Here is a 15,350-nt window from a genome sequence, read left to right as displayed (position 1 = left end):
CCTCACCTTGCTGCCACGAGTTGGTCGGTCGGGCGAAGCATCTGGGCTTGGCGAAACGTGCAGCAGCCTAAAAATCTGTAGGAACCGCTTACGTTTGAAAACATGAGAGAAAAAGGGCATTTTCTTGAGCAGGTCCTGGCTAAAGTACTCCTTGATTTCGCACTTCGAATTCAGTGTTATGTTGATTATTCCGTCTAAAAAGGCCTTGAATTTTTTTTTACAGAAACACCTTCCCAATCCTTCCAAATTGAATGTTCCGGAAGATCTCCAGCAGTCGAGATTTTCTCAAGCGCATAGCGGTTTGTCTCGCGCACAATGTTGTCAATCAGTTTGTCCGTAATGAACTGAAAGTAATCCAACTCGCAGGATAGGTTGGAAGTGCTTACTTCTGGTCCCGGATTTAGCACAGTGAATAGAATTAGTGTGAAGTATGGACAATTTTCCGTGCATGCTCGCGAGACTGCTGCACGTGGTCTTGTGTCACCAGACCCACCGGCTCCAGAACAGTCATCGTCGTCATCACTGCTGGAACTTGATTCCGTCGATGAGCTGTCTTTGTCATCTGACGGGGGAACTTAGTTCTCCTCGCTAAAATCATAGTCACTTTCAATGAAAGCATGACAATTTTTGCCGTAGAAAGCACTCGGCGAGAACGTGACCATGGTGTCTTGCCAGCAGCATGTAAACAGAAAGACAGAACGCTCGCATGCTTGCTTCTGCCAAAGCTCTAAAGCATTTATGTGCTGCCCTCTAGTTTAAAAAATTGGAAACGAATCAAAAGACTTGTTTATTATTTGCCAAGAGATGGCACATCCTGCATAGCAAGCCGAAACGCACGCAATTCAACTATGGAAAAGCATGTCGGGCTGTGCCCGACAGCAGACCGCTACGGCCGAGTAGCGTTGTTGGGCGGGGCCCGACTAGGGACCGCAAAGGGTTAAGGTCCTAAAGTGACTCCGGGTAGGAGGGGTGCCATAGTGGGAGGCTCCAGAAATTTCGACCACGTCAGATTCTTCAACATGCACCGACATCTCACAGCCCACGGGCACCCTGCTTTTCATCTGCATCAAAAAGTGACCACCGCAGCCAGGACTGAATCCACGTTCTTGGGATCTGCAGCTGAGTGTCTTAAACAATGAGCCACTGCAGCAGGACTATTGCATGTGGCTGTAAATGCCCGACGACTGCTCAGTCTACGAATGCAGTCCAGATGGGACGGCACTTACTGGAGTGGAACCAGGCATCCTTCTCACTGCGAAGGCGAGCCAGGACGCGTGCGCAGTGCTCCTGCTGCTTGCGCTCCTCCTCGGCCAACTTGTCTGCCAAAGCGTCGCAGCGGTCTTTCTCTTTCTTGCGCTTGCTGGGAGCCTGTAGAAAGATACACCAAGCTTTCTGCGCACTGCTGGCACAAACATGCCTGCAGTTGCTATCGGTGACGGTGCATGCACATTACAATCTCTTAGGCAAGAACACTGCAGGACAAAAGGCCTGATAGCCCTTCAAACCAAGTTTCAAGGTTTAAAATTACAAAAATTAGTGCTGGTTGAATCGGAATGGAAGGAGCCAATATCTACTGATGGTAGCATCACCCACTAAACAAGCAGCAGTTCACAAGGAGGCAGAAGTTAGAAGCATAAACACAGCATGTCATGGCAACCTTTATCTATGTAGCTTTCACCTGCCAAAGTGGTAATAATGCGTATGCTTGCTGCCTTTGGCTTTCCTAGAAACGAACACTGCGGGACCGTTGTTTCGCCCCTTAAACACACAACAAAAAAGCACTTTTGGTTTGGTTGGTTTGGTTTGTGGGGTTCAACGTCCCGAAGAAACTAAGGCCATGAGAGATGCCGCAGCGAAGGGCTCCGGAAATTTCAACCACCCGAGGCTGTTTCACGTGCACCGACGTTGTACAATACATGGGCGCCTTGCTTTTCACCTTCATTGAAAAAGTGAACACCGCAGCCGGAATTTGATCGCGCATCCTTCTGTGCCCAAGCACTTTTGGCATCAAAAAGCACTTTTGAATTCGTGAATGCCTCGCTGAATACATTCTTTGAAAGTTTAAGAAATGCTTCGTCACAGGCGTCTCAAACAACTAACATTGCTAAGCAGGCCACCTTGAGAAAACTTCCTCACTCGCGGGACAGGAGTAAAAATTGAAAAAAAAAAAAAAAAAAAAAAATAAAATAAACAAGTAGTAAGGAAAGAAGCAATAAACACAAAATAAAATAAAAACAACAAGATAAAGAAGAAAGGTGAATTCGAACCTGCCTATACACCGATAAGTGACGTTTCACGATGACTCAGAGAAAGGATACAAAGGTTTATTTACCTTATTAACACAGTAACTTATAGTCAAAACGAAAAAAGCGCTGTTTTCTAGCAACCTGCTCCTGAAGGCAGCTGATGTCAGTCTGAAACTAGCAGAGATTAAGGAGCCAATATCTCTTTTCATTTCACAAAGGATGTGTACCATCTGGGAACGAGGCCTTTTAGTTGATTTTGTTTGGAAAACAAGTCTGGCAGTAAAGCCAAACCGTGAACCTGGCACATGCTTTTGGAAAACATTATTTATGCCAGTGGGCTGCATCCCACAGCTCCGCCAGCTGCATGTGGCCCGCAGGACACACATCTGTGACCCCTTTTGACAAAAGAAAGCCTCACCCCACCTTAATCCGCAATGTTTACACAAGCTTAACCAAGAGCTGGAATTGCGAAACAAATGAATGAGCAATTACTCTATGACATGTGACGGGAACTCATCTATAAGATGATCGCCATGTTTCAGTAGTTAAAACCAAAATCTTGAATCACACACCATTGTTCAGCACACCGACGAAAAACATGCATCCAAAATTTTGGTGGCTCAACACGTTTGTCCAAAAGGTTAGGGACGCCAAAAAGGAGAGTTCATGAGTCTGCCTCAAGAAACTTAAGGTGCAGGATGAATTTCTTCAGGAAATAAAAACAACCCTATCCAGAGAACAAGAATAACAATGCTAGTACTATGCCTAATAAGCAAACACTTTCATTCCTACTACAGTAAAAGCTCGTTAATTCAAACTCGAAGGGGCCGAGAAAATTGTTCGAATTAACAGTCGGGCACTGGAATGAGCGCCATCGTGGCCCACCGTGCTGGCCGAGCCCACATGTTGACTCTTACCATGAGTAAAGAGGGCTAGGCGCTACTGCACGTTTACGGAGGGCGATTCCGATAATTTTTGCAATCGAGCCGCAACGGCGAATGAACGGGACTAATCGGTCAGTCATGCGCCGCGTACAAGAACCGGAATGCATTCGTGTGAGTAGCGAGCTTCAAAACATATATACACGGAAAAATAATCGGTAATGTGTGTTTGCTTGCGTTTCTTGTGCCGCGACTCCACAAGCATCGACTGCAGCTTGCCCAAGAGTTCCAGCGCAGGATCTGAATTCTCATCGGCGGAGAAGTATCGTGCAGCGAGATGGAGCGCCGACGCTACTTCACATGCACTAGGGGGTGGCACCGGATCGTCGCCTTCGTCGGACTCATCGCTTTCAGCCGGGTTCGCCACCCGTGAGCCCTGTGGAGCACATGCAGCCGCGATTATATCCTCATCACTCAAGGGCCCAGACGTCTCCACATCGTTGTCAACGTCAACGTAGGCTTCAAAGGCGACACCCTCCGACAAAGCCGCGTAGCCACGGTCGAGCACGACGGAGTCATCATCAGACGAAGCCTCCGCTACCTCCGCGCTGCATGGTTCTGGGGCGTCACCGAAGCCACACTTGCGGAAACAATTTTTGATGGTTTCCGGCTTGACAGTATTCCACGATGATGCCAGCATGTGGACAGCTCCAAGCAAATCGATGTCGTACGACTTGCCACTGTCCAAACAAAGAAGAAGTCTCTCTAGGAGGTGACGCCTGTTAAGCGTTTTTAAGTTCTGAATAACTCCAAGATCCATAGGCTGGAGCACAGAAGTCGTGCTTTTAGGCAAAAATGCCAAGCGGATTGCTGTCAGTCCACTCACGTCACAATGAGCTGTACAGTTGTCCACGGACATGAGAACATTCCTGTTCTGTGCAGCGCATTTCCTGTCTAGCTTGCGCAGCCAGTCGGTGAAAATTTCCCGTCATCCACGACTTTTTGTTTGCGGTGTAATCAACAGGAAGCGTCTTGATGCCTTTAAAACAGAGAGGCTCCTCTGCCTTGCCGATCACCAGCAAGCGGCACCGTTCCGTGTCCGTCGCATTTGCGCACATCATGACGGTGATTCTTTCTTTGCTTCTCTTTCCGCCAGCACACGTGTCGCCTTTGGAAGTGACGGTCTTGTTGGGGAACAATTTCAAATACAGCGCCGTCTCGTCAGCATTAAATCGCTGAGCGCATAATCAGCGAGGAGTTTCTTCAGTTCACTGGAGAACCACTGTTCACACGTTTCCTTGTCGACTTCAGCTGACTCCCCACAAACGTTTCTAAATGTCAGCCCGTGACGCGCCTTGAAACGCGACAGCCAGCCTTCCGACGCGCCGAACTCGCTGATGCCCATTTGGCTGGCAAAGACTGCAGCCTTCGCAGCAATTATGGGCCCGCTTAACGGAATGTTCCGGCTGCGAACTTCTTTTATCCATGCCATTACGGCACTCTCCACTTCGGGATGCACTTCGGGATGGGCCGACGTCCATAGCCTTTTGCGAGAGGGCTCCATATCGTCTTTACGAAAGGCAGCACTGATCGATTCCTTGTTTCTGAGATACGTTGACAGCGTGCTCTTCTTGATGTCGTACTTTTTGGCTACATCCCGTCTTGGATAGGACACCACGATCCACCTCACTCAAAATCTCCATTTTCGTCTTGAGGTCCTTTGCCGTGTATTTACCGCGGTTTGCCATGGCTGTCACAATCGATGAGTCGTCGCTGGCAAAGCGGTGAGGCAACGAAAACGGTAAAACTTGGACCACCGCGGCACGAACAAATGCACGACACCAACAACTGCGTTGTGCACGCAACCTGACCGCAGGACAAAAAGAAAAAAGGCTTGTCATAAGCGCACCCAGCAACCGCGGTGCAGCCAAAACCTGCAACGGCTTGCGCCGGACCGTTGGTGTGATGGAACCTGGCGGCAGCCGGCAGCGAAAACCTGCTACGGCATGCACCGGAATGCTCACTGTGGCTGTCGAGGGCGCACCTCGTCTCGCGCACGCGCGAGCAGATTTGAAAGATTTTGTTTTTTGCGTCTTTAGTAATCTTTCTGCGCGTTGTACACGGTATGGGCCGACTTCTGTCTGCAAGGAGCTGTGTGAGCCACGGGCTCCTAGTTCGAATTAACCGTTGTGGATACTACTGGCATGTTTGAATTATCGGGCGTTTTCTCCTATTGAAATACATAGGGCCATGCCGGGACCCGTGCGTCAGTTCAAATTAACCGTAAGTTTCAATTAACAAGGTTTTACTGTATATAAGAATTTAAAAGCACAAGCAAGCTCCAAGTTTGGAAGTGAGGCATCTCAAATTTTCTAGGCTGCATGGCATATGGTAATCAACTGCTCACGAAACTGGCTCCGTATGCGGACCTTACCATGTCCTTGGTCTCCTCAGAATTTGATGCATCTTTGAGCTTCTGCATCTCACGCTGGTAGCTGGACGAGGGTGTGTAGAGGTCATACATGGACAGCGACCAGAAGGTTACGTAGAACTGGGGGCTGCAAACACGAGTGAACATACCACAGGTGTAACAACCGACCGGGCTCCAAACTAAGACGCAGCTCTCACCTCAAGTCCTCCCACGTTTTCGCTGGATGTAGCGGCCTGACGTTCTCGACCACCTGAGACATCACTTGGTCCACACAATCCACATAGCGCTGCAGCTGCACGAGGATTCTAGCATCAGGCTCGAGGACAAAAAGGGCACACAAGTCACAGCACTTCCATCAGCTGTGGTGAATCAGAAGCAAAACTTCTTCAGTCAATTGTGCCAACATAGTGTTATGGCAAGTGTAAGTGAACAAATCACTAAATATCACACAAAAGTAGTTTACACACTGCCTGGTGAACCTCTTACAGCCAAAGCTACAGCACACTTCACAAGACACTGTACGAAGAGCACAATACAGTGGCGTCACAGAAAAAAATTAAGTTGCGATTTAGCTCTGGTTAACCCTAGTTGAATTGTGAAAGCAACGGTGGAAGTTTCTTTTGACTGCTACATTATTTCCCTATCATGCCCTATCAGTGTAAGGTGCTACATTATTGGGGACACTTAAGCTCATCCTTTAAGGGTTTGACGCGAGAGCGTAAGCTACCAGCCCACATATAGAGTCACGCTTCAACCAAGCCACATGGACGTGCCTGCGTGTCGTAGGGGTAACGGGAATGCAAACAGTTCTGGCAGGCCGATTCTGATATCCCTCTCCCATATGGAAGGAGCAACCAGAGTTGGCAGCTCCTGCCCGTGGTATAGGTGTTACGTGAATTCAAATGTCATGGCAGGCTGATTTTTTCTTTATGAGAAGACCGTAGCTACGCCTCTTCAAGGCGTAGTTGCCTCTTCACGGCGTAGTTGCCTCTTCACGGCGTAGCTGCGGCCACCCGAGGTCTCACTTCCACCAGAGGTCTCACTTTGGCTGTCGTAGCATTGCTTTCGCATTAAGAAAATGTTGTCTTCAGTATGTATACTAAAGTGCACAAGCTGTACATTAACCTTTGCGTTTCCTAATCATGACATAAGCACTGTTTTTCTAATTTTGGGTGCCAGTGAGGTATTTAGTATACTGCTGGTCAGCTAATACTGTTTTCAGTTGCCAGTGCGTGAAATGCTGCGTTCCCCCTACTGTGTCTAGTCAATACAACTATAGCTATAGAACCAACTTTCCCAATAAGCTGTCTTGTGTCTCGATGGCTACTTTGTCGGTTGGTCTATACGGTTTTTAACCTCCCGAAGTGATTCTGACTATGAGAGACACCCTAGTGGAGGGCTCCAGAAATTTCGACCCTCTGAGGGCTCTCTAACGTACACTGACATCACAAAGCGCACGGGTGCACCTTGCTTTTTGCCTCGAGGCGGGATAAGATCCCGCATCCCTCGGCACAGCAGTCAAGTGGCCTAACCACTGCACCACTGCTGCGGGGTTTGTGTCTCGAATGCCTTGAACTGAAACAGACTGCCACTAGTTGTGAATTAGCAGAGCGCTGAATTTCAAATTCTAGACCGCATGAACTGCTAAAAAGTGGTGAGAAAACTGTTCTAGAAAGAATGGTATCGTGAATAAAATTAAAAAGGTTGATAGGGCACAACATTATTGCTGCATAGTTTTCAAGTCTTTCTGCCTTTTATCTTTTTCAGCAATTCAAATATTTACCTTTTGTGCTCCTGCTAGCGTCTTGAAGCTCTTATCTTTCCGCTTGGCCTCGTCAAACTTAAGCTGAAGAAAAGAAGAGAACAATGAAACAAGAATTAGTAGCGATGTCGAACCGAAAATGGGCAATACGGGAGAAAAGTAAGAGGCGAGCCAGTGTTGACCTCACATTGATCTGATGTCCAAACATGGGCCTGGCCAAAAAGAAAGCCACATCTGCCTGCACGTGGAACCGTGACAGGAGCTGGTCCACAGGAGGAAGTCTTCCAGCATACTCTTCAGTGCTCAGGCTGCTTGATAGGAAGCTGCAAAACTGCACGAGCGTGTCCTGGCACTGCAAAGGCAAGACCGCAACCAAATGTAGGCCCCAGCCACGGCAGACGACTTCCATAAAATCTGAACGCTCCCACCTGCCCAAATCACTGGAAATTCCAATCCCGATTCAGTCCCACTCACATGGAAGCGTAGTATGTGTGCTCAATGTGCACTGCGGCACATTTCCACTTGGTCGGAGTCGACAAATTGCACTGCTACCCGTAGTGTTGTTGCACTGTGTTGTGTTTTACGGCACATAAGCCGCTAAGGCTACCATGCACCAAACGCAAGGTCGATATGACTGTTTGGTGAGGGAAAGGTAAAGATTGTTTTTAAATACCATAATCACTACAGAAAGTTTACAACCGTAAGGAAAAAACTGCCCTGCTGCATGCCAGGTGGTACGGCATGCAGATGCAATGACCCCGTCGAAGGTGTATACGGCTCAAGGGGGCTCCGTCTAAGCGTTTAATGGGACTCCCTAACAAAACTGGCAGACCAAAGCCTGGGTAAGGACCAGAGGCCCTTCTGGTTTTGAGAGACTATAATAGCTGAAGATTCAAAACGAGACATGCTGCAGGACTCAGAATCAAGCCCTTTGGGTTGCATACCTTTGACGGGGGCTGGACAAGTTGTAGCAAAGAATTCGGTTTGCTATCAAGTGGAAGTGAACAAAAGTGCTCTAATAAAAATGCTTCCGGATAACTTTTGAATTAAGCAAAAGCAAACCGGAAATTAGTTTCCAGTTGAAAAGTTTCTCAGCCGAAGAAAGGAAATTAGTTTCCAGTTGAAAGGTTGAGCTTCTCAGCCCAAGGGTAGTTAGTGGAGGGCAGTGTTGTAAAATGAGATAAAAAAATGACATGACACCAAGTTCTCCTAAAAGAGACTAGTATGTTCTTTGGTTACCTGGTCATAGAGTTTGCCGACCAACTTGAGGTGTGAGGCTTCCTGCTCCCGGTAGAGGATGCAGTTCTTCTGCTGGGCCATCAGAAGGCACAGGGGCAAGGCCAAATCCTGCTCCAACAGTGCGTCCTTCAGCCGTTGAGATGATTTCTTGGTGTTTCGCAGCTGGTGGAAATAGCCTCCCTGCATGCAAGGCAACGTCACTCCAACTCTAAGCAACGTGCATGCTCAAGCTGCTGCTGCTAATGATAGCTGATGGGGGGGGCTAACTCTGTAATTGCCGAGCTTTCCCATCGAATCGGGTCCAAAAAGATTGAAAAGGAATATTCATTTGATTAGCACTGACAAATGACCGAGGAGTTTGCCCTTCCCCTATATCACCTACTACGTGCGTGCAACGCTTATATCCTGGCGCTTGATAGCTGCATTGAAGCCTTGAAAGCGGCAAGTGTTATGAGAATATCCTATGAGAATGTAAATCCACCATGCAACAGCACTCAGCTTTTGTAAGCATGTAATCAAAGAATAGCACCTCAGCCTTCAGCAGTTCTCCTCCACACATGGCCTCCAGCTGGTCCTGAGTGGCTTGTTCAGTGGATTCGATGCCAGTCATTTTCTGTACAATTTCCTTGAGTACCAGTAAATCCAGGCTATTGAGGACAGAGAGCAAAAAGAATGGGTATAAGCTGCAGCTAAAGAGCATGTCGCGGCACACCAATGGCTGCCCCTTCTCAAAAGGCTCACCTTCTTTCAGCCTTCAGCTGGTTTGCAACAAGCTGAAGCAGGCCTGTCAAGTCAATGGAGTACTTCTTGAAGACCGCACCACAAAAGCTGGCAAGGCCTGATAGAAACAAAAAATCGTAAAGTGCAACACACTGAAGTGACATGGTTGTGAGGGACTCCACAGCGAAGAGTTCCAGATTAGGTATATACAGTCAAACCTCGATATAATGAACACGCATATTACGAATTATTGAATATATCGAACTCTTCCGAAAATATTTTGTCAAACTCATGTATTTTCAACTTCCCATAGCGAACGCGGTTCGGCATAAAACGGATATTACGAACTTCGCGACGCCAAGCACTACCTCAGAAGGCAGGCTTCGTTGCATTATGTGTGTTGTGCGGCGCAGCAAACGTTCAGGACTACCTCGCAGGCGCTGACAGCGCCACAGATGCCACGACGGCATTGGGAGTTGACAGCCAAAGAAATCCATGGCCTCCGAGATTACCCCCGCGCGCCTGTTTGCGCGCGCGGAAGTGATCTCGGAGGCCATAAGAAATCATTCGCATATCACAATCGCTGACAGCGCCGCTTCAGCAGTGGCGGCAGCGGCGCGATCGAATTTTGCTTTTTGCATCTTTCGCGTTTTTAATGTTAGCAGCGGAGTCGCAGCGTGGCCGTAGTAGCATTCGGCAGAGGCTGCATCGGTCGTCATGTCGAGTTTAGTGCGCGGGTGTGGGTAGTGCTGTGATGGTGGTGAACGTGAAAAAAAGAGCTGCACTGACGTTAAAGACCAAGCTCAAGATAAAATCAGGGCCTTCAAGGCAGTTTACAAGAGGAGACTGATTGACACTCTTGAAGATCGACTTGCTGGGAGCATTGAAGCGGCATCAGACAGCATGAAAGGCGAAACGATTGCCAACTGCTTTCGGCACGCAGGTTTTGTTCCAGCAGAGGCCCGTGCATCAAGTGACGATGGGGACGATCCCGACGAAGCAGAAGCAGTGCTCCGCGAGCTCGATGAGCATAGAATGATTTTTCGCGTTTTGTTGGTGACATGCCCGCAACAATGACTGTAGAGGACTTTGTAAGCAGCGACCACGGCTGTACTGACGGACGCCGAAATCGCTGTGGAAGTTTCTGAACATCCCGCAGACGAAGCTCAGGCTGACCCTGCAGCCGATGAGAACATTCCGACTTTACAAGAAGCTTGCTGCATTGGATTTACTGCACCGCCACTGCAGTGCTATTGAGAGCAGTGGGTTTGCCCTTGTTGAGTGTTTGCAAACTGTGGAACAGGGCGTACGGAACGCGATCAACTAAAAAAAGCAGGCTGCGATAACGCAGTTCTTTGCGCGCAAATAAATGGACGTGACCCAAGCAGGCACCCTCAGAGTTGCTGTGCCTTCTCTGATTGAATTTCGCTGCTCTTGCGTGTATTTTCTACGAAATTTTATATTACGAATTATGGATAGAGCGAACTATTTTTCGATATTTTAGCTGTTCGTTATAATGAGGCTTCACTGTATACCCATGTAAGGGCCACACTCCTAACTTTGGGGACGAAATTTAAAAAAAAATATATATATATATATATTTTCGCATCGAAACGCAGAAGTTCATGCACTAGCACAGGTTAGCCTTCATGAGTCCTCATTAGATGGCGCTAGCAGCTTTTCAGCCCCTATCATCATCAATACTGTGAGATCACGAGGCAAACCAGTCTTCGCCACACGCCGCATTTTGGTATCTGTTTTTGTTCCAGCACCATTTCTTCTTTGTGTGGTGTTGTGGTGGCAGCATGCTTTTTGCATGCAGTTTTATTCAGTGGATCGTGGCCTGCGTTCACCATTCAATGACTATGGGTAGTATTTGGCTTCCTACACCGTCGCCTTCAAGCTGAATGACACAAGTTCGAAGTCGACGAGAAGTATGTGAGTCGGTGGTGCAAGCAAAAAGAGCAACTCGCTGGTACGAACCGCAACAGCAAAGCATTCCGCGGGAAGCAGTGCAAGTTTCCTCAACTTGAAAAGGAACTTTATGAGTATGTCATGAAAACAGAAAGAATGGCTATGCAGTATCAACGGAGATGATCCGCGCGAAAGCCGTAGCCATTGCTCGGAACGCTCCCTCCATTTGACGCACAACAACGCTTTGTCATAAGCTACCCAATGAATACGAGAACGAACTGTTGCAGTTTCACCATTTTGTGAACGGCTTCGGAGGGAGCACGGCTATGACCTTTCACAAATAGGGAACGTGGACCAGACGCCCGTTTTGGTTTGATACGCCAGAAAATAGTATGATTGACTTTAAAGGTGTGAAAACCGTCGCTGCGCGCACAACTGGTGCCGAATGTCGAAGGTGCATAGAAAGCTGCCACCATATGTAGCATTTAAAAGAAAGACGCTGCCCATAGAAAAGTTTTCTGGCAGAATATTTGTTCATGTCCATGAGAAAGTTTGGATGTGTGATAAACTCTTTTAGACTGGGTCAGAACTGTGTGGGCGAACAGACTGGGCGGCCCATTGCAACATAGGGCTTTGCTCGTCCTCGACAGTTTGAGCCCATCTCACAGACCGTGTCAAAGCCTGGCCTGACGAGAGTCGAACGCATTTAGCGGTCATTCCTGGAGGATAACAAGACTTCTGCAGCCACTTGACGGTTCTGTCAATCGGCCATATAAAGCAGAGTTCCGGCGCTGCTACTCGGAGTGGACAGCAGCGGACGTTCATGAAAAAACGCCTACTGGACGACAGAAAAGGGCCTCCCTGCAGCAAGTTTGTATGCGGATTTTACGCACATGGCGTTCGATGCCATCCGACATCACTGCCAAGAGTTTCAAGGTGACTGGTACCTTGAACCAGATGAATGGCATCGAAGATGAATACCTCTTGAAAGGCGCCGATGACGCGAGCTCGTCAGATAGCTGCTGAAGCGATAGCGACGAGGAAGTTTCTTGAATAAAGTGTGGTCACTCAGCAGTGTTTATGTTACTATTTAGGACAGTCACAGCAATGTTAAGACTTTCATGCACATAGATATAGGCCTGACTCGTGTACGAGCCGCATCCAGTCAAAATCGCAAAAAAAAAGTGTATACAGTAGAACCCCGTTATTATGTTCCTCACTGCTGCGTTTTCCCAACTGTTACGTCGCTTTCATCCGGTCCCGGCATTGCTCCCGTAGGATCCAATGTATTGAGATCCTCGTTGTTACGTTGTAGCTGTGAAAACGTTCCCGTATGGTACGTCGCAACTGGTCACCGCGAACCAGCCTGAGGCAACGCGCGCAGACCACCATTTTGACTTTTGAAGAGTCTTGGCTAGGCTTGGCTATGGAACTAACTTCAAGAAGCTGCACGCGAGTTGAAGAGGCCACCACTAGATGGCCATCTGCCTCGTGAACGTCGGCTAGGTGGCGTGCACCGCCACCGCCCGATTCAAAGGGTTCAGCTTCATCTATCCATCCATCCATCGAACCAGTCCTACCGGAAGTGTGTTGTGAAGCGCTGTCTTGCACGTATTGATCGTGGACAGCAGCCTACGACCATTTCGGTGCTTGAAGCCATGCACTATGTTGCTTCAGCCTGGGCTGCAGTGGCCGCATCAACTGTACAGCACTGCTTTGTGCAGTGTGGCTTTCGCACAGACGGCGAAGGGGAATTTCCTGACACAGACGCTGGGGAGTCGGAAGCAGCCTCTTGCGATCAAGAGCTCACTGAGGCGATGGATGCGCTGGGTGCCACGGGACTCACATACGACGACTACGTCGCAGTGGATTCTGCCGTCGTGACATAGGAGTGCCAGAGTATTGGTAATATTGTTGCGAGCTCGGTCGCGAGTGAAGCTGAAGATTGTGATGATGAGCTCGAGCCACACGATTCCGAGGATTTGTCAGATCCGAGCTTTGGAGAAGCAGTCGCGGCTCTGGACCTCCTCCGTAGGTATGTCACACCTCAAAGCGACGCGGACAGCGATGCGGCTTTCCAGGCTATTGAGAAGCTCCTGATGTTTTCTAGCGAGCGAAAGAAACGGCAGTCCACTATTCTTGATTTTTTTAAGTCCCAATGTCACTTTGCGGAAATAAATTGTTTGAAGTGAAAGCTGCACTGTTCTCGTTCCTTTTCGGAGCCGTTCTCACTGTTGCGTTTTCTCGGCTGTTAGGTTTTTTTTTTTTTTCTCGGACCGGCGAAAAAACGTATGAACGGGGTTCTCCTGTATATGGTATGATATACCAGCAGAAGTTCTTCAGGATGCACTGACATTGCAAAGCAGACGGATACCTCTTTGAGTTTTGCCTACATAAAAGTGAGATTGCTCTCGGCTGGAACAGGACCCAAGCCCTCCAGTTATGTAAGTGCCCTAAACACTGAGCAGTCATGGCAAATGTTGAGAACATCAAGAAACGTTATTAAATGCTATGGACAGCTATGGCAGACTTACTTTGCAGCCACAGTGAGATGCTGGTTCCATCATGTTTCATCCGATCCTTTTCAGGCGAACAAAGAGCCTCAACAACACAATCTGTGATAAGCATCGTCAAGGAAAACCAAAAGTGTTTGCAAACATGAGCATAATGACATTACAAGTTGTTAGCATATTGCAGTTAATAGTAGTGCCATCCTTACAACAGCCAACCACTACAATGAGGTTAGAAAAGCATAAACAGAAATTAACAAGTTTGGTTTGTAGGGTTAAACGTCCCAATGCGACTCAGGCTATGAGGGACACCGTATTGGAGGGCTCTGGAAATTTTGACCACCTGGGGTTGTTGAACATAAATTGAAATCGCACAGTGCACTGGGAGTACCCTGGATACTCCCATGAAATTGCCAGAAACAGCAAATTTATTCCATTTTAAGCTATCTTCAACCCTGCCAACAAGCATAAAAAGACCAAGCATTGAGAAGACTTTTGATATTGCATAAGATAAAAAGTAGCTAAATCTAGCAAATAATAAATTGAAGTTTTGACACCTACTCCTCAATGCGAAGCCCGAAGCGCTTCTATAGAATAAAACAATGCATTCAGTTATTATATTTATTTCTATATCTTTAGTTTATATAATGCAAAACTTTTAATACCTGATATTTATAAAGTACTTAGAATTGTTTTTAGTTGATTTCAATACACATCGAAGCCGGGTAGTTTTTAAAATTTGAATCAAAGCTGTCTGTTTTTTTATATTATTGAATTTTGGCAGATTTCAAAATAATATGGAGAAAGAACAGATAAATCTACAGTGTTCAATAATTCAACAGCTTCAAATTTTTCCAGGAATAAAGAACAAGGCCTGGATAATATAGAAAAAAAGTTTCAGAGGCAACACTTTATTTAGTCGCGCGAGAATGTAGGGCTGATTGGTAATTTTCAGGACAAGCGTTTGGTTTTATATTTATTTTTATAATTTTAAACAGCATAATGCAACACTTTCTTAGTCCGCAATATTTCTGAGGTACCGAAGATTCTTGAGAAAGATTTTAATAAAAATCGAAGATGTTTTGTTTTTTTTTTTAACTGGAATCAAAGTTGCCTCTTTTCTGCCGTTTTAAAATTTCGGCCGAATCTGATGCCTTATGGAGAAAACATATAGCAATCTAGAGCTCCAAACTGTATGTGAAAGTAAGAACATAACCCGCATATGAAATGTTTTAGTGCGAAGAACTTAAGCCATCATGCCAGTATTTAAGGTCAAAAATGAACATTTTTGCAGCATGACGCTCGTGAAACAAAGTTTACGATATTTTACTAAATCAACAGCAGCAACAAAACGGGTTTCTAATAGTTTTTGTAAAAGTAAAATTTGCATAGCTTTAGGGGGTAAAAATAGTAGATGACAAATCTTAGTGCGGAAGCAAGTCTAGACCTGGGACAACTCTCGAAGTAAGTCAAGGGATGTAAACAGCTGAGCCTGACACCAATGTTTACAGTGCACGCTTCTCCTGTGTACGTGGTTCCTGCTTTCTTGTGCGTCTGTGTATAGCCTAGCACGAAAATTTGGAAAAGGTCTCCAAACTTGCAACTTTCTGAAATGGCAAAAACAGCAATTTCCGCCTCTAGGGATAT

The 15,350-nt window shown here is 47.0% G+C and overlaps 1 protein-coding gene across 5 annotated transcripts in view; it reads right to left on the bottom strand.

Moving 5' to 3' along the window:
- The window catches only part of tho2 (THO complex subunit 2-like protein), a 76,974-nt gene that overhangs the window by 28,555 nt on the left and 33,069 nt on the right, over nt 1–15,350 (bottom strand). For all 5 annotated transcript variants that reach the window (XM_084601619.1, XM_084601621.1, XM_084601622.1 and 2 more), the window contains exons 16-24: nt 13,728–13,808; nt 9,301–9,397; nt 9,089–9,206; nt 8,560–8,739; nt 7,508–7,672; nt 7,342–7,404; nt 5,756–5,850; nt 5,562–5,685; nt 1,227–1,368 (exon numbers count right to left, since the gene is read on the bottom strand). In XM_084601619.1, the coding sequence (XP_084457745.1) occupies nt 1,227–1,368; nt 5,562–5,685; nt 5,756–5,850; nt 7,342–7,404; nt 7,508–7,672; nt 8,560–8,739; nt 9,089–9,206; nt 9,301–9,397; nt 13,728–13,808 (1,065 nt within the window). The remainder of the gene's footprint in view (nt 1–1,226; nt 1,369–5,561; nt 5,686–5,755; nt 5,851–7,341; nt 7,405–7,507; nt 7,673–8,559; nt 8,740–9,088; nt 9,207–9,300; nt 9,398–13,727; nt 13,809–15,350) is intronic.

Source organism: Amblyomma maculatum, chromosome 4 (assembly GCF_055883805.1).
Source record: "Amblyomma maculatum isolate TAMU_Amacu chromosome 4, ASM5588380v1, whole genome shotgun sequence".
Taxonomy (NCBI): Eukaryota; Metazoa; Arthropoda; class Arachnida; order Ixodida; family Ixodidae; genus Amblyomma; species Amblyomma maculatum.
This window is presented reverse-complemented; position numbering and strand designations above follow the sequence as displayed.